This window comes from Lutra lutra, chromosome 5, assembly GCF_902655055.1.
Source record: "Lutra lutra chromosome 5, mLutLut1.2, whole genome shotgun sequence".
In the NCBI taxonomy this organism is placed as follows: Eukaryota; Metazoa; Chordata; class Mammalia; order Carnivora; family Mustelidae; genus Lutra; species Lutra lutra.
Window position 1 is genome coordinate 17,712,148 of NC_062282.1, and position 19,812 is coordinate 17,731,959.

At 35.2% G+C, this 19,812-nt stretch overlaps 1 protein-coding gene across 1 annotated transcript in view; it reads right to left on the reverse strand.

The window, feature by feature from the left end:
* CDH12 (cadherin 12) overlaps positions 1-19,812 on the reverse strand; it is a 1,009,850-nt gene that overhangs the window by 70,462 nt on the left and 919,576 nt on the right. The window contains exon 6 of the mRNA XM_047731370.1: positions 11,673-11,840. Coding sequence (XP_047587326.1) covers positions 11,673-11,840 — 168 coding nt within the window. The remainder of the gene's footprint in view (positions 1-11,672; positions 11,841-19,812) is intronic.

Consider the following 19,812-nt stretch of genomic DNA (forward strand, 5'->3'; position numbering starts at 1 on the left):
AAAATGATCACCACAGTCAGAAATCTGTGTATTAAAGGGCTGAGGTAGTTGTATTTAAGTTTCTCCTTCTATCTTTATTCATTCTCTTCCTGAATTTTCTTATATTCAAAATTTAAATATTTCTTCTTGAATCTTACTAATTTTATCCATACTGCAGACCTCATTAATTATATCTATGTTTCTCTGAGGAGTACCTGGGCAGCTCAGTCCTTTAAGCATCTGTCTTAGGTTCAGGTCATGATCCCACAGTCCTGGGATCAAACCCTGCCTTGGGCTCCCTGCTGAGTGGGGAGTCTACTTCTCCCTCCTTCTCCCCCTCTGTGTGTGTGGGCTCTCTCACTAATAAATAAATCTTTGTATTATTTACCTGGATCCCAGAATGAAAGAAAGATATTAGTGACAAAAACCTGTGAAATCTGCCTAAAGTCTGCCGTTTCATTAATATCAGTGGACCTCTGTTCAGCTCAAGTTTTTACAAAATACTGTCGTTATGCAAGGTGTTAGCATTAGAATAATCTGAGACAAAGGGATATGAGTGATTTTTGTACTACATTTGCATTTGTTTCTGTACATATACAATTGTTAGAGTTTTAACACAGAAGTACATAAAAATAAAAGAATTAAAATACAAATTAAAAAAAAAATGTTTCTCAGGGCACCTGGGTGGCTCAGTGGGTTAAAGCCTCTGCCTTTGGCTCAAGTCATGATCTCAGGGTGCTGGGATCGAGCCCCACATCGGGCTCTGTGCTCAGCAGGGAGACTGCTTCCCCCTCTCTGTCTCTGTCTGCCTCTCTGCCTACTTGTGGTCTCTCTCTCTGTCAAATAAATAAATAAAATCTTAAAAAAAAATGTTTCTCACTCCTCTCCCTTCTGTAACCCTCAGTTTGTTTCCCAGAGGGGAATGGGGGCAGGGGTAACCGGGTGATGGGTATTAAGGAGGGCACGTGTTGTGATGAGCACTGGGTGTTATATGCAACTAATGGGTCATTGAACACTACATCAAAAACTAATGCTGTACTCTATGTTGGCTAATAATTTAAAAAACTGTTTCTCTGACTCTGACTTTAATTCTCCCTATATTTCAACCGTTTCCTGTTCACCTCCACTCAATTTCAGCATATTAACGGAGAAACCATTTTCCTAATTAAATCATGTCTTCACACGCTCTTTGTCTTATTTATCCTCTGACTCCAATAGGGCCCAAAGGCTTTTCCATTACTGCTACTGAAACTTCTGTCAGTTCTGCCTCTACTTATCTCTTCCAAACAACTGCCCAGGGTTTGCTCCATATGTAGTCTCTACTTCAGTCTTCACCAGGTTATTGAAGTCATTTTTCCAACATGTTGACCTCTGCTCTTGCTCCTCAACAGACAAGCACACACATACATGCTCGCATGTCAGGGCTGTGCAGTCTCAAACTCCTCTCCTTCCAATCTGTTAAATTCTTAGGCTACATTTCTTCTCAAATGCTATGTTTTTCATAAATATTTTCCCAATAATTCCATTTAGGTTTATTTACCATATTCTAATCATGTCAATAGTTAGTGATCATGTTCTTATTTGGGGTTTCATTGTGGTTTTATTTATACATTGAGGTATTTGTATTATAGAGTGCCTTGATGGCTGAAAAGAAAAGATATCTCATTCAATTCTTATCTCTTAAAAATCAAGAACAAATGTGTGTGTGTGTGTGTGTGTGTGTGTTGGTGAGTGTGTGTGTACTTATATATATGATTATATAAAAGTTGGCTATTTTTTCAGTTATTTTGGCCATTAAAGTAATTTTCATAGACTGTAAAAATAACAAACTTAAGCTTTTTAAAAAAAAAACTGGGGAAATGACATTAATAATCAGAGTGCATATACTATTTACTCTGAATAAAGAGTTTTAAGGTAGAATTATCATTATAATGCACATACGTCATGAATACCTTTACTATAAAATCATTTAGGAACAAGTCAGTTGATATCAGGCTAGATAAGAATCAATCTAGTCTATAAAGACAGCCTCTAGTCTCCCTAATATTTTAATAGAATAAGACTAAGACTTCACATGAAAAATAATTTCTTTTTTACTTGTCCATAAAAGAAAGTTTTAATAATTTGTTTATTAAGCAACTAGAGATGTCACATATTAGTTTAATACCACAACTGGGTTTTATCCAAGTTAGAGTAAAATGAAATCAGAATATCATATTAAAATCAAAATAGTCGGGGCGCCTGGGTGGCTCAGTGGGTTAAGCCTCTGCCTTTGGCTCAGGTCATGATCTCAGGGTCCTGGGATTGAGCCCCGCATCGGGCTCTCTGCTCAGCAAGAAGCCTGCTTCCCCTCTCTCTCTGCCTGTCTCTCTGTCTACTTGTGATCTCTCTCTCTGTCAAAAAGATAAATAAAATCTTAGAAAAAATTTAAAAAATAATCAAAATAGTCATTGCAAATGTCCATGGGTAAAGATAATACTATTTTGGTGATAGAATTATTTTATATTCACTTCCTAAATATTCTATGGAGTTAGAAATTTTTAAATTGATTTTTTTCGTGTATATAAAAGGCATACAATAGTCCTAAGATTTTTTTTTTTCTGGTGGTAAATTCAACTACAAATGTAAATGTGAGTTATTTCTTGAGCTACTTCTCTCTTCAATCCATGTCTGATGGTACATTAATTGGAAATTCTGATAAAGGGGAAGCAAAAGACACAAAGAAATGATATAAAAAGAGCCTATGACATAATCTAGTTAGAGAGAGAGAGATACAAAGGAGAAATGGGGCTAAGGTTAAAAAGAGGGAGGAAAGAAAAGGTGGGAGGGAGGAGAGGAGAAAAAAAAATTACTGTTAGATACTTCAACTGTATTATTTTACTTAATCCTCCCAGAAGTGCTGTATATTACTGTTAAGATGTCTACTTAATTTACTAGCCAAACAGATCCTCTTTTGAGAGTAAAAGAAATCACTACTTGTAATTAATTTGGGACCACAAGTGAAAACTGGAACTGTCTCAAGCAAACCAGGATCTGCGGTCCCCCTATTTATTATCTTAATTTGATGTAAAAACACGAGACAGTGAGAGTTTATTTAGCTTGTTCGGGTCCCAGTGAGTTAATGGTAAAGCTGAGCTTTCCATCATCCGTACCTTTCCCAAAGCCTAGGATCTCTGTGCTCTACAAATCTTACAAACATAAAAACACTCACAGTCTTGGAGAGAATGTCTTTTCAGTTTGATTAGTGGAGAAGTAGATGGAGTGCCCCACGTTCACATTCAGAGCTCCCATTCTTACTTAAGATTCTGGTGTAGGAAATAGTCATCTATATTTTCATAAATGTGCATATTTATTTTATTTTTTTAAACAGAGAGGTTTAATGCAGATAATTTTTTAAAAAGGTTTATTTATTTATTTATTTGAAAGAGAGAGAGAGATCACAAGTAGGCAGAAAGGCAGGCAGAGAGAGAAGGGGAAGCAGGCTCCCCGCTGAGCAGGACCCTGGGATCATGACCTGAGCCAAAAGCAGAGGCTTAACCTACTGAGCCACCCAGGTGCTCCTAAACGTGCATATTTAAAAATCAAAGCTCTAATATGTTCCTCGATTATGTTCCACTCCATCACACATGCATCTACAAAGTTCCTGGCTCCAGCTCTTAAAATCTCTTTTTCTTTCACTTTCCTTTTCTAAATGTGCATAAATAAACAACATCTCTTCGTAAGGAATAAAGAAGTTAATGTGCATTTTTAATGGGGCTTCTTTACGGCACATGTGCAATCAGTATTAGCTGCCACCTCACTCAAACCATGGCTACATTCTGTAAAGAGTCGTGCAGTCGTACCACCTGGAAAAGATTGGAACCTGATAATGCGGTTCTAGCGGGAAAATGCAGAAAAGCAAACTGAGGACACGCGAACTGAAGATTTAATGAGCAAGAGGTATGTATGCATTGTAGCCAGAGACCGAGAGGTTTATAATTATTTAAATCTGATAAATTCCGTTGCTGGCATCTACTTACTTGCTCTGACTGACAGGAAATTTTCACATAAGAATTTTTTTTGCCAATGTTTTGCGGGAAGGCTGAGAGGTAGAGGTGGGAAAACTTTCTCATTACATTGCTTCTCTGTTTAGGAACCTATGAGTTTTATTACGTCCAAGGTAAAGTCTCACATTTGAACTGTGGATTATATGATACCGAAACCTTCAAGCCACCTCTCCAGGATTGTAATTGTAAAAAAATGACTCCGGTGAGTTGGAAAGTGCACAGATCAATATTAAGAAATATTTTAAGTATTTATAGGATCCATGGTCTTTAGATATTATTATTGTTAATAACATTGGTAAGATTAAGCACAATAACTTTAATATTATTTCACTTTTAAACTTTATTGAATATGATTCACGAAATAATTGAAAACTAAAAGTTAGATTTCTTAAAGACCTGTAGATGTTGTAGCTCATAAGCTCAATACTGAGCTCATAAGCTCAGTACTTTTGCAAATCAGGCAATGGGGCCATAGAGCAACCAGCCTGCAATCTCGTGCCCTTTGCCACGTGGGGAAAAGGACCAAGTAGATCATCAAAAGCTTTCAGCATCACTTAAAGAGTCATGCTTTCATTAACAAAGCATAATGTGGTATTAATGTGACAATAATAGCAATGATAAATGATTTTAAAACTGTGGTAATTGTTTTGTATTTGCTTACATCTGCCGACGTGGATTCTAGTGAAACTACTCTCTTCTTTTCGGAGAATCTGGAGCTTGTATACAAATTAGATTCAGCTTCAGTCTGCCTCAAAGCATCAGTCTCTGACTTCTGTAAGCTCTTTGGAAGACTTCTAAGCAAGACATGTAACTTTATGATTGTTTAATTGTAAAAGAACAAAAAAAATTTCAAAATGGTTTAAAATGAATAAATGTTAATATTAGATTTCACTCAAATATATCTGTAGGAATGGAATTTTGCATGGACCAAAACAACTCTCATGAGATATGAAATAATTAACTCATTAGCTCTATTTAATGAATAATGAAATGCCTTCTCAACATCGCTGCTTCATCACAGTAAACCAGTGATTTTCAAATTATGCTTTGCAGACTACCTACATCAGAATCTACCAGATTATTTATTTGAAATTCAGATTTCTGAGTCCAAGCTGTGCCACTAGAAACAGAGCTGCTATCACTGAGACATAAGATCCCAAAGGATTCTGCAGGCAAATGTGATGTGAGAACTATTGGGAACACTATAGTGAGTATGACTCTGGTCCTCATTTGCGTGCCTCATCTTCAGAAAATAGTTATCTCCTGCTCATTTTTATCAAAGCAGACAAATGACCCATTTGGGAATTAAAGTAGAAGTGTTTATTCCACTTAGTAAAAGAGCTGGTTTCATTATGTCTTGGCTTGTTTTTAAAAAATAGAAATAGAGTCATCACCTTTGATGACTCTTTCTATCACTTATGCCTACAATCTTTACAAGACCCAAGTAACATAAGCTCTTTGTGCAATATTTCCAATCTCTCAGATTTACAATTTCTTTCTTTATGCTTTTTAAACATTTCCCTCACAAGTGAGGAGTTAAACACACACGCACACACACACACACACACACACACACACACAGAAAACACTAATAAATGATGAATATGGGTAATATATATAATTGCCACATACTATGCATACCACAATATGCCTCTTAAATACTGGTAAAAAAAATCAATTGTGGGAATTGAAACATGTTCTAAAGTTGATACTAAATCAACACCAGTAGTAAATTTGAGAAACATAAACAAACATGAATTGATGTTGACCCATTAATATATTTTACTTTCTTGTATTACTATTTAAAACGTTCACCTGTTGGAGTGCCTGGGTGGCTCAACTGATTGTGTCTGCCTTTGGCTCAGGCCCTGATCCCAGGATCCTGGAATCAAGCCCTGTGTTGGGTTCCCTGCCCATTAGGGAGTCTGTTTCTCCCTCTCCCTCTGCCCCTCCCCACCCACGCACGCTCTCTCTCTGTGTCTGTCTCTCAAATAAATAAAAAAACACTTAAAAAAATCACATTCACCTGTTTTCAATGAAGCCTCAAGTTATATTTACAGTATACTATAAATATAAATTATAAATATAAATACAGTATACTGTAAATATAGATATCTCTATACTAAACAATATATTATTATAGTGTTAACCTTGCACACCAAACTGACACACACCACCTTCCCAAACTCAAATATTTGAATGAAGCTGAAGACATTATCCTCATCAAAGTGATAGATTTCACGAAGACCCATTATTTTGGTCATTCTTCTTCTAGTATTTTTTTTCAGAGTCCTTGTCAGCATTTTCCCTTTTCCATTCCCGCCCCTAAGATAACAGATTGGAGAAAGTGCTAAAAGCAGAAATTTGGCCTTTGCTTCACCCTCAGAGATATGATTTAGGAACACGCTGGGGTGTTACCAATAATTTGCACTTGACCTGCAGGTAGGAAGCAGGCCAGGAGCAAGAGTCTCCAAGGAAGGTGAGATATGAGAGTTCTATACAATTCACATCCTGACATTAACAGATGGAGATTATGAAAAGGACTGAAGTGATCCTGACCATGTTTCCAAGTTCAGACACATACTGGCCTTTTCTGCACTCACAGGTCGGGGCATACGTTCTTCACAATGTTATTAAATGATTCTGAGACTATATATATTGGTAGATAGATAAAGTCATATATATATATATATGTAATTTATATATATAAATTGATATAGCTCTATAAAAATTTAGACCTACAAAATATATGCAAAGTCATGAACTTTCATACTAGTTACATGTAACACTCAGATTGTATACAATTTGTATACATAAACTTAAATCATAGAACTGGTTTATCACAGTCATTCCCATGACAATCCCCTTGGTCACCTGGAAGAATGTAATGGTATATTTTCTATGGCTGGATCTGAGTTAACTGTCAAAATTCAATTAGCCTACAGTTCTTTATTCATAAATATTTATTATATTTTTTACCAAGAAAATTTCAGTCTAAAAGCTTATAGTTTTCCAATTAAGGATGCTAAACCATAAAGAGAAATGGACTTTGTGCCCCCATCTTGTTATGATTGGGCTCATGTTGATTCTGATGAAAATCTTTATAAATTGTATATTATAATAAATATTGCTTTAAGAATGAACAATTCTATATTATCCATTTCAGTATAATAGGAAGCCAATCTTAACCTGGATGCCAAAACAGTAATGAGAAGATGAAAAGATGAAATATATATTTTAATTAAACACATCAATATTATACACTAAATAAATATATAGTTATCAGTAATTATTTATTTAGTAATTCAATAATTAACCTGAGAATTCTGTGGTCTTTCTATAACTTAAATGTGTAATAGAAAAAATAATATATAGATGCATACACATATTTTTTATGCTTGGATCTGTGGTCTTTGGTAGTTTGTGTAGATCAAACTTTGCTTATTATGCAGTAGACATTCTGGCTGATGCATTTAATACTTTAATTTTACTTATGTTTATGTTAATTTCAGGACAATAACAACTTTTCCTGGGGTAAAGTCTAATATTTACACGTGTCTTATTCATTAAATTAATGAACTATATAATGTGGATACAACTATATGTTTTATATGGTAATTATTGTGCAAATAATGTATTATTGACTTTTAACTGAATCAAAATCCTTATAGCTAGCAACAGTCAATATAAACATGCTTGGTAGGTATTTTATTAAAACAGAATTACTTTAAAATATTTTACTTATTTCTAAGAAATTTTCTTAGAACAGTTATTAATGTCCTATTTTCTACATTTGAACTTGTTTACCTTATGAGCAGTTCTCTTTCTCTTAGTATATTGAAAAAGAAACAAAAGAGACAAACTCTTCCTTATCTTTCCTATATTTCCTTGCATTTTCTTATATTTCCTGTAAACTTCATCCAATGTTGTGTATGAAGTACTTTCATTCAAGTTGTTCTCATTTTCATTACAAATATATCACACAGAAGAAAGAGATAAAGTGGGAGACGCACGCATGAACATTTTGTCTAATGTGAATTAACCACATCACTTAATTGATTTGATCTCATAATGCATTATTTAGAACATCTTGTTAGATGGTTTTGTCATTTAATATTCAAGTAATGGAAACCATCAGCATTTTTCTGTAGATTATTTTAACAGATGGAGATCCTCTGCAGATATCCTTGACTGTGGTAGATGGTAGCTTTATAACTATAGGGAAAAGATTTTGCAAATAAAGTCTTTTGCCTTTATAGGACACAGCTTTTTTCACGTGTTGGGTATTATTTGCACTTCCCTGTGTTTGTGGACAGTTTTCTACGTTATCTGGGTTTTCTGGGTTATGGACATTTTAGGCCAAACACAGGCATCAAAAACAAATTCCCCATCAAGAGGGAGAATGACAAAGAGAGACCTGAAGTCACCATATAAGATTAAGACTTGGTTCTCTCACCCAGTGGCTGAATGATCTTAGAAAAGTTTGTAACTTTTAAAAACTTTACTTCTATCATTAACCTTTCTTAATAATATGATTTGCTACTTTATTTCTAAAATTGATAAAATACTATATAGTCATTATGAAAGTAAGAGGGGGAAATGCGAATCACTTGACATAGTACATGACACACAGCAATTTACTAGTCAATATCACTGTCACCATCATCTTATCACATTTGCAGGAAGTTCTGATGTCTCAGGAACCACCTATTTTGCAACAATAAAACAGTAAACTGTTTACACATGTCTGATACGAATGCATGTGCCACTCAGCTTTCTTTTTTTTTTCATCTCTAACGGATTTAGAGAAGGAAATGGATACTTAACAGTGTCACATATGCATATGTGTACACACACAAAGCCAAAACAAATTATGATTAGTAAATTTTAAGAAATTATTCTGTGCATTTTTAAGCAATGAGAAATTGGAGCTCATGAAATTCATCTGAAGGAAGTTTTCTGTTTTTGTTTTGTTTTCAGAATAATCACTTAATAAGCATGAAATAGAGCTAATTGTGCAGATTCTCTTATAAGTTATTTATGTATAAAATATGTGTATATATTTTACTTACATTGAAAAATATCATTCAGCTTGTAATGTTACATCACATTTGTAGTTTAATTGCATTATGTGAGAAATTTTCTTGCAGAAAGAGCATTGGCTTCTAAAAAATGGCTTTTCTGTTTATAAATGTATGCTGTCTTTTCCTCTGAAGGATGTAATTCAAAATGACAACACACTAAAAAGGGCTTGACACAATGGCATGTGAAATTGCAAGGGGATTAATTTTTTATTTATGCAAAAATGTGAAAACCCTCTCCTTTCTCATGATTCAAAAACCTCTCTCACCTCTTACACTTTCAGACTATAGTTCAAAATACATGTAATACAAGTAGAGAATAATTTGATCATGGTGAACTGCTCAATATATTTCTTTTGCCCTCTCATTTCTCTGTTTATGAATGGTGACAACTCCACATACGTCAAGTGACTTTTTTTGCAGGTGTTCTAAAAAGTAGGGTTTTAGAGTGTCAGGTAGAAGAAAAGAATAACTTTTCATTTTAATGTTATGTTAAACTAGAAGGAATTTGAACTTCAGAGCAAAAAAAAAAAATACTTCAGTTTGTTGATCTGAAGCAAGTTATTCAACCTCTCTAAGCCTCAGTTTTCTTAATGATAAAATGTGGAAAATAAAGAACTCGGACTGTTGTGGTAAATAGGGAATAAGACAATGATAAAGTTGCTGACAGAGCATGTAAATGTCCCAGAAATTCCACTGAGCTTATCCCCCACATTCCTTCCTGGTGGTTCTCATTTAGTTACCCTCACTCCTACTATTCAACTGTGAATAAATCCCAAACAAGACTATTGCTTTATCTAGATTCTGCTTTCATTAGGTAAGTAAGATCTAGAAGTTATCTTCCTGTCTCAGCAGGACCTGAGCACACCATCTTGTCTTCCTAAGTATAATCTAGCCTCATTCTCATGGAGATATTTTCATCTCCCTGTACAGCAGACTATTTGCCTGGATCTCTGCCCAATTTTTACCAACCACTCTTCATCTATACCAACAGAAATTGTATCTTTCCTCTGGCTGGGTTTTATATCCTTCATCTGAAAAGCCTCACTATCATCCTTGTGACTAAGAATATTGACACTATGTAGTAGTATCTCTGCTATTTCCTATATCCTAGACTAATGTATTTTGTATGTGCAAAATGCAAAACAGGACCCATGTTCACAGTGACATCTTTTATATAAAAGTAGTTTCCCAAACTATCCCCCTCCCTTGGCTATTACAGCTTGTCATACATAAAAAGTAAAAAAATAAAGAAATAAAAGACATAAAAATAAAAATAATAAGTACTTTTTGAGTTGGGAACATATTCTTTATTAATGTCAAATGTTAGAGAATCAAATACATGATTTCTTTTTTCCCTTTTAATATTTATTTATCTTTTATCTGTTTCCTTAATAGCTAAGTAAAGAAGTATGTCCATAAGACTATTTGTGTTATTAATTATAGCATATTTATATTAGCTATTTTTCACATATATTTCATTGGCTTAAGTATGATGATTTCTAATTGCTCCTCATAACATTTGGCCATTAGACTTTCTGATCACTAAGTAAAATATTTCCATAAGAAAAAACATGTTGATGACTTTAAGAGAAAATGATAAAGTAGCAAAATATGAAAAACCATACAGCTAAAGGAATAAAATATCCATTTAGTTAAATATTCTCAGTTTTTTATACTTTAGTAGATGAACTCAAAGTCTCCTACTGAGATCGAAAAAGGAAAATCATTTTGTTTTGGTTCCCTAAACTATTCACGCAAATGAGTATCTAGAGATTTAATCAAGTTCCTTGTGTAACCAGTGATAGAGACTTTCAGTTTCTGTATTCTAAGTCTTAGGAACATTGAATTAATCCTTGAAAATGTACCAGAAATCGAGCAGGTACTGATTGGTGTTAAATGTAATACTGCAAAAGAAAACGAGATATAACACAAGTGAGAAGTATTCATTTTCAGTAAGAAGCACAGAGTTACAGAGAAAATATAGGTGTGAACCTTTCTATTATCATAGAAACTGTAACAATTTTCACCTATTGCAAAACTAAAATAAAATAAGACTAAAGAAATGTAAATAGCATCACTGAATTATTATCTGATACTTACATGGAAGTAAATGGAAATGATTCAACACATACAATTGCTAAAGAAAAAGTAGAGAATTCTTATGCTAATTGCATGATAGACCAAATAATATGGTGTCATATGTGTCATAAATATGAGTATTAAATTACAATGGAATTTTCATATTTACTTTACTTTTTCAAATAAAAGTTAGAGCAAGATTCCAACTTATTGTGAATATTTTACTTGACTGCGAATCAATAATATAGGACTCATTGTTCAATTACTGACTTGTATTATTTTATATTAAAGTCATATGGAGCATGATTCTAATGGAAAATGAAGCTCTTAGGTCATTTAAGTTTTATCTCTTGGGTTCTGTTTCCTTAAGACCAAAAATGTCTGAAAAATTATTACAGTTTCTGTAACATTCAATGAAATGTAAGAATTTTTTTTTAAGCTGCGCTAATTTAAACTCAACAGAAAAGATTTAAACTCAACATACTTTTAGGGAATCGAGGTGGATTGTCATTGACATCCGTGAGGGTGATGTTGACAATTGTCGTTCCAGCTAACCCTCCTAGTTGTCCGCCCATATCCTTGGCTTGGATGAGGACTTGGTATTGTTCTTTGACTTCCCTGTCCATGTTTGGCAAAGCTGTTCTAATAACACCTTAAGGGAAAAAAAATAATAAAAGATAAATATCACAAACATTGTGTTTTCTGAGATCAGATAATCTGCAACAAGAAAATGATAATATCTAGATTCACTAGCAAAGACATGCTATCAAAATTGTGTATCTTTCAAAAAGTGAAACACTCAAAATGTCCAATGCTTAGGATATAATTGAAAATATTATGGTAGCAGCCATATAATGAAATACTGTGTAGCATTGTGGAATATGGTCAAAAAACAATGTATCAGCTCTAAAAGACAGTCATCGTTCATTAAGTCAACCAGGTCAGACATGATTTATACAAAATGATTCTATCTTTAAAAGTGAATGGACCCCGCAAACTCAACACACACAAAACAGATAATCACGTCAAAAAACGCGCAGAAGACATGAACAGACACTTCTCCAAAGAAGACATACAAATACCTAATAGACACATGAAAAAATATTCATCATCATTACCCATCAGGGAGATTCAGATCAAAACTACATTGAGATACCACCTTACGCCAGTTAGAAAGGCCAAAATTAACAAGACAGTAAACAACATGTGTTGGAGAGGATGTGGAGAAACACTGTTGGTGGGAATGCAAGTTGGTGCAGGCACTTTGGAAAACAGTGTGGAGATTCCTTAAGAAATTAAAAATAGAGCTTCCTTATGACCCTGCAATTGCACTACTGGGTATTTACCCCAAAGATACTGATGTAGTGAAAAGAAGGGCCATCTGTACCCCAATGTTCATAGCAGCAATGGCCACAGTTGCCAAACTGTGGAAAGAACCAAGATGCCCTTCAACGGATGAATGGATAAAGAAGATGTGGTCCATATACACTATGGAGTATTATGCCTCCATCAGAAAGGATGAATACCCAACTTTTGTATCAACACGGACAGGACTGGAGGAGAATATGCTGAGTGAAATAAGTCAAGAAGAGAGAGTTGATTATCATATGGTTTCACTTACTTGTGGAGCATAAGGAATAACACGGAGGACATTGGGAGATGGAGAGAAGTGAGTTGGGGGAAATTGGAAGGGGAGACAAACCACGAGAGACTATGGACTCTGAGAAACAAACTGAGGGTTTTGGAGGAGAGGGGTGGGGGGATGGGTGAGCCTGGTAGTGGGTATTATGGAGGGCACGTATCGCATGGAGCACTGGGTGTGGTGCATAAACAATGAATGCTGGAACACTGAAAAGAAATAAAATTAAAAAGAAGGGAATGGAATTGTTAAACAATATAGAGCAAATATACATTAAAAAATCAGTGGTTACACTGATTGTGATGTTTCTAAAGAATGCTATTTTCCTCTCTATTCTTTATTTTTATAAAATACATTTATTACTTTACTTTTTAAACACATAACATATCTCCTCCATCCATGTGTTTTATTTCATCTCTCAGGATACCTTTTAATTATTTTAGCCATAGAATTTTTCACTTAGATCTCATTAAGCTTTACTACTACAGGGACCTTGCCTCTCTCGTCACCAAGTTACTCCAGCCTCTAGGGCAGTGTCTGCATTTAGAAGGAACTCAATAAGAATGTGTCAACCAACTGACTAGTTGAATGACTGACTGACTGACTGAATGAATGAATGAGTATATGTATAATTAAGTTTACAATCATGAATCATCCAATATGCATTCAATATATGCATATTGAAATATCTTACTCATTTTCTGCTCTTGTGTCCAAGTATAGAACTAATTTATATTTATATTTATTCATAGTGAAATAACTAAGACCTTCCTGATTTGTTGTAAGTACAATTATGGATAAATTTTGTACCAAATTCCAACCTAGAGACAATGGTTTTAGGGAAAGACTGCAGAGCAGTTGTCTTAAACCCATGTACCTTAGATAGTGTCATTTTTCAAATAAAGTAGCATATATACCTAACAAATATAATATTGAGCACCAACATGAAGTATAACATCCAAATCATAAACTGAATATGCATCCACATTTTATCTATACTTTCCACTATTAACTTGCCAAATGCTGTTCTGTTGTTAATTTAGATTTAACTACAATCTAGGATTTCTTCTGACCCTCGGCAGGAAATGGTGGCAGAAAAGACAAGCTCCAGTTTTTTGCTACTGCTGTTTATTCATGCATTGGTACTGACACTCTATTATTTTCCTCTCTTTAGCTCAGATCCTTGATGTTTCATTTCCAAGTCTCTTAACTAAGATTCTTCATCTCTGCCATCTTAGTGACTTGGTCACATGGCTTAAGGTACCTGATTTCTGCCTGCCTTAGAATGTTTATATTTTCTAGATAAATTCCTGGGTTTAATTTATATGCATGCTTTCTTGTTCTTTTGCTGACCAGATCTTTACTCAGTTCATTTCCAATACAAAAATTATATACATGTATATATTGATACTTATAATTATATATATTTATATATAATTTTTACTTTATCCAACTCATTTCTTTTTTTAAGATTTTATTTATTTATTTGAAAGAGAGAGAGAGAGAATGAGAGAGAGAGAGAGCATGGGAGGAGAGAGGTCAGTGGGATAAGCAGACTCCCTGCTGAACAGGGAGCCTGATGAGGGACTCGATCCCAGGACTCCAGGATCATGACCTCAGCCAAAGGCAGTCGCTTAACCAACTGAGCCACCCAGGCACCCCTACCCAATTCATTTCTAATATGTAAAGGTATAAATATAAATTTTATACTTTATATGATATATATGATATATATTGTATATACATACATTAAGATGCTAAGATAAAGAACACACAGGCATTACCAGACTTATTTAAGATGAGTTTTGTTTTGTTTTGTTTCAGGTAAGTTGTTATAGTTGTTATCACGATATCAAACCACCCTGCCTTCCTGTTCCACCCTGTGTCTGATAGGTGACCTACTTGCTGCTTCTAGCCCTCCTTTACTGTAATACTGCTTGACTGGAAGATATTTGTTAGACTTTAGAGAGAGCAAAGTGTTGCATATGCAGTTCCAAAAAAAACCACTGATGGCCATGATGTGCTTCCCCTCTTCCACCACCATTTCCATTCAAGAGCTACTACGTCAGACAAGTAAAATATGATATTTGTAGATAGTTTTTCAGAGTAGAATCTGGGATGATTTTTCAGAGTAGAACCTGGCAGACTAAGAAATTCAAATGTGAGAACAGAATCTTAAAACACTGTGGTCTATTGAAAAAGCCTGGTGAAAAATAGTCTCCTTTCCAAGAAGTTACTCTTCTTATGGACCACCCACTGTTTACCAACTGCCTAATATTTAAAACCAAACAAACAAAAATGGATTGCATGATCTTGAGCAAGGAGGAATCTTGCCAAGAACTGAGTTTAAAAACTCTAAGAGTAGAATGTAACAAGCAGAAAGAAATGTCACATTCTGCTATTTTGGGTCTTAGGTTTAAGTTCATGTGCTTATCTCTATTTCTTAGTATTTGTATATAAAGATACAGCAACAGCCTCGTATGATAATAGCTGAAGCCTAAAATATGCATTTTGCAGAACAGTCCAAATACTCCACAGTGGTAATACCACAAAATTTAATTAATTAGCTATAATTCTGAAGCAAATCTTATTTAATAGAAAAAAAAAGAGTGGGTAGGCAAGTGTATAATGAATCCTGGTATGATTTGAGTGTCTTGTACCTAATGAACCTTCCAGCATACATAACTGAGATATAGAGTAAATACAGGAAAAAGAAAAATAGCGGAATTTTATTTCTGCCAGAATGAATGGAAATATATGGTTGAGAGAGTTATAAACTTAAAATAATACATCAAAGGACACTAGTCTGCCAAGGGATATATTCTGTCTCTGCAATGACCCTTATGTTGTATCAAGCCTCCTAGTCTTGGTGGATCTCAGCTTATTTTGTAAATATGGGTTAAATACTCTGATAACATTTTAAGATGAGAATAATGCAATATTCTCTATGGAAAATCATAAAATATTACATGTGTGGAAAACCCAAAAGACTCCACTCCGAAACTGCTAGAACTTGTACAAAATTTAGTAAAGTGTCAGGATATAAAATCAATGCACAGAAACCAGTTGCATTTCTCTACACCAACAACAAGACAGAAGAAAGAGAAATTAAGGAGTCAATCCCATTTACAGTTGCACCCAAAACTATAAGATACCTAGGAATAAACCTAACCAAAGAGGCTAAGAATCTATACTCAGAAAACTATAAAGTACTCATGAAAGAAATTGAGGAAGACACAAAGAAATGGAAAAATGTTCCATGCTCCTGGATTGGAAGAATAAATATTGTGAAAATGATTATGCTACCTAAAGCAATCTACACATTTAATGCAATTCCTATCAAAGTACCATCCATTTTTTTCAAAGAAATGGAACAAATAATCCTAAAATTTATATGGAACCAGAAAAGACCTCAAATAGCCAAAGGAATATTGAAAAAGAAAGCCAAAGTTGGTGGCATCACCATTCCGGACTTCAAGCTCTATTACAAAGCTGTCATCATCAAGACAACATGGTACTGGCACAAAAACAGACACATAGATCAATGGAACAGAATAGAGAACCCAGAAATAGACCCTCAACTCTATGGTCAACTGATCTTTGACAAAGCAGGAAAGAATGTCCAATGGAAAAAAGACAGCCTCTTCAATAAATGGTGTTGGGAAAATTGGACAGCCACATGCAGAAAAATGAAATTGGACCATTTCCTTACACCACACACGAAAATAGACTCAAAATGGTTGAAGGACCTCAATGTGAGAAAGGAATCCATCAAAATCCTTGAGGAGAACACAGGCAGCAACCTCTTTGACCTCAGCTGCAGCAGCATCATCCTAGGAACATCGCGAAAGGCAAGGGAAGCAAGGGCAAAAATGAACTATTGGGATTTCATCAAGATCAAAAGTGTTTGCACAGCAAAGGAAACAATTAACGAAACCAAAAGACAACTGACAGAATGGGAGAAGATATTTGCAAACGACATCTCAGATAAAGGACTAGTGTCCAAAATCTATAAAGAACTTAGCAAACTCAACACCCAAAGAACAAATAATCCAATCAAGAAATGGGCAGAAGACATGAACAGACATTTCTGCAAAGAAGACACCCAGATGGCCAACAGACACATGAAAAAGTGCTCCATATCACTCGGCATCAGGGAAATACAAATCAAAACCACAAGGAGATATCACCACACACCAGTCAGAATGGCTAAAAATAACAAGTCAGGAAATGACAGATGCTGGCGAGGATGCAGAGAAAGGGGAACCCTTTGGTGGTGGGAATGCAAGCTGGTGCAACCACTCTGGAAAACAGCATGGAGGTTCCTCAAATGTTGAAAATAGAACTACCCTATGACCCAGCAATTGCACTACTGGGTATTTACCCTAAAGATACAAACTTAGTGATCCAAAGGGGCATGTGCATCCGAATGTTTATAGCAGCAATGTCTACAATAGCCAAACTATGGAAAGAACCTAGATGTCCATCAACAGATGAATGGATAAAGAAGCTGTGGTATATATACACAATGGAATACTATGCAGCCATCAAAAGAAATGAAATCTTGCCACTTGTGACGATGTGGTTGGAACTAGAGGGTATCATGCTTAGCGAAATAAGTCAATCGGAGAAAGACATCTATCATATGATCTCCCTGATATGAGGAAGTGGAGCTGCAATGTGGGGGGTTAAGGGGGTAGGAGAAGAACAAATGAAACAAGATGGGATTGGGAGGGAGACAAACCATAAGTGACTCTTAATTTCACAAAACAATCTGAGGGTTGCTGGGGGGAGGGGGGTTGGGAGAGGGGGGTGGGGTTATGGACATTGGGGAGGGTATGTGCTATGGTGAGTGCTGTGAAGTGTGTAAACCTGGTGATTCACAGATCTGTACCCCTGGGGATAAAAATATATGTTTATAAAAAATAAAAAATAAAAATAAATGGAAAAAAAATTACATGTGTTAATTCAGCATATGGTGTTACATGAGTTATTTCTTTTTTTTTTTAATTTTATTTATTTATTTGACAGAGATCACAAGTAGGCAGAGAGGCAGGCAGAGAGAGGGGGGAAGCAGGCTTCTTGCTGAGCAGAGAGCCCGATGTGGGGCTCGATCCCAAGACCCTGGGATCATGACCTGAGCCAAAGGCAGAGGCTTCAACCCACTGAGCCACCCAGGTGCCCCACATGAGTTATTTCTTGAGTTAAGGATTGAACTGCAGGACTGAGACATGGGACACTAGATTCAGTCAGCATTTGTCCTAAAATATATGTTTCATTCAGGCACTGTTATCACATGTGATGGTATAATGGTGAACACTCTTCCATTTGCCACTTTATACATTTACTTACACTTTACACACTTATTCACTCTATACACTTTTCTAGACTTCTCTCTGCTCTCTGTCAGTTTTAACAGACCAATTGGCAGGATATTGAATGGTATAAGGAGAATGATATAAGGAGAAGTCTATGGAATGAGAGAAAACATTTGCAAATCACATATCTGCTAAGGGGTTAATAGCCAAAATGTGAAAGAACGCATACAACTCAGTAACAAAAAAAGGAACAATCTGATATGAAAATGGGCAGAGAAAATAAACAGACATTTTTTCCTCCAAAATATATTATACAAATGGCCAAGACATACAGGAAAAAGGTGTTCAACATCAATAATCATCCGAAAAATGAAAATCAAAGGATTATCACCTCGCACTTGTTAGAATGATTATCAACAAAAAGACAAGAGATAGCAAATGTTGGCAAATATGGCAGAAATGGAACACTTGTGCACTGTTGGTAGGGATGAAAATTAGTGCATCCACCATGGAAAATTCTGTACAGGTTCCTCAAAAAATTAAAAATAGAATTACCATATTTTTCAGTGATTTCACTTTTATACATATATCCAGGAGAAATGAAAACAGGATCTCAAAGAAGGTATCTGCACCTTCATGGTCATTGTTGGGTCATTCACAAAAAGCCAAGATACAGAAACAACCTAAATGTTCATCAATAGATGACTGGATGAAGAGGATATGATACACACACACACACACACACACACACACACACATCGATTTGCACACATCCATTTCCCACCCATTTGCAACAGCATGGATGGACCTTGAGGGTATTATGCTAAGTGAAATAAGAGAGAGAGAAAGAATATTCTATAATATTATTTATATGTAGAATCTAAAACAGCTGTACTCTGTGAAACAGAATAAAATGGTGGTTACCAGGAGCTGTGGAGTAGGCGAAATGGGAGTTGTTGGTCAAAGACACAAACTTGCAGTTATGAGATGGATACCTTCTGGAGATCTAATGTACAGCGTGGTGATTACAGTTAATATTACTATATTATATTCTTAAAGGTTGCTAAAAGAGTAGCCCTTAAAAGTTCTCACCTCAGTAAAGAAACAAAGGTTACGTGAGGTGATGTAGGTGTTGACTAACACTACGGTGGTAATCATTTTGCAATATTTAAGTGTATCAAATCAATGCATTGTATACCTTAACCTTACACGATGTTGTACGTCAATTATTTCCCAGTAAAGCTGGAAAAATGTTAATTATTAATTTGAGACTATTTTGAGAGATCAAAAGAGAGAATAATGGACAAATTGCTCTATTCTCCACTCACTGAGGATTAGAGTCCAAAGAAGTCCTGGTTCACTAGTCTGTTCTTAAAAGAGAAGGCATAGTGTTGAGGCAAGAGTGTGAACCACATAGCACTCCCCTCTACTCTGAAATCCAAGTCACTCAGAGTGAAAACTTCACATGATCTCCAACTTCCCACTTAACTCTCTGATCTTATTTTTCACACCCCCCTTCTTTGGTCACCAGAGCTTTGCACACTCTCTTCCCTCTGTGGGCAATATTCTTCCTATGGTTTACTCATGAACAGCTCCTCTACTTCCTTCATATCTTTTCTCAAAGCCCTTTTCGTAGGACTTTCTTGGTCATTCTATCTAAAATTCTA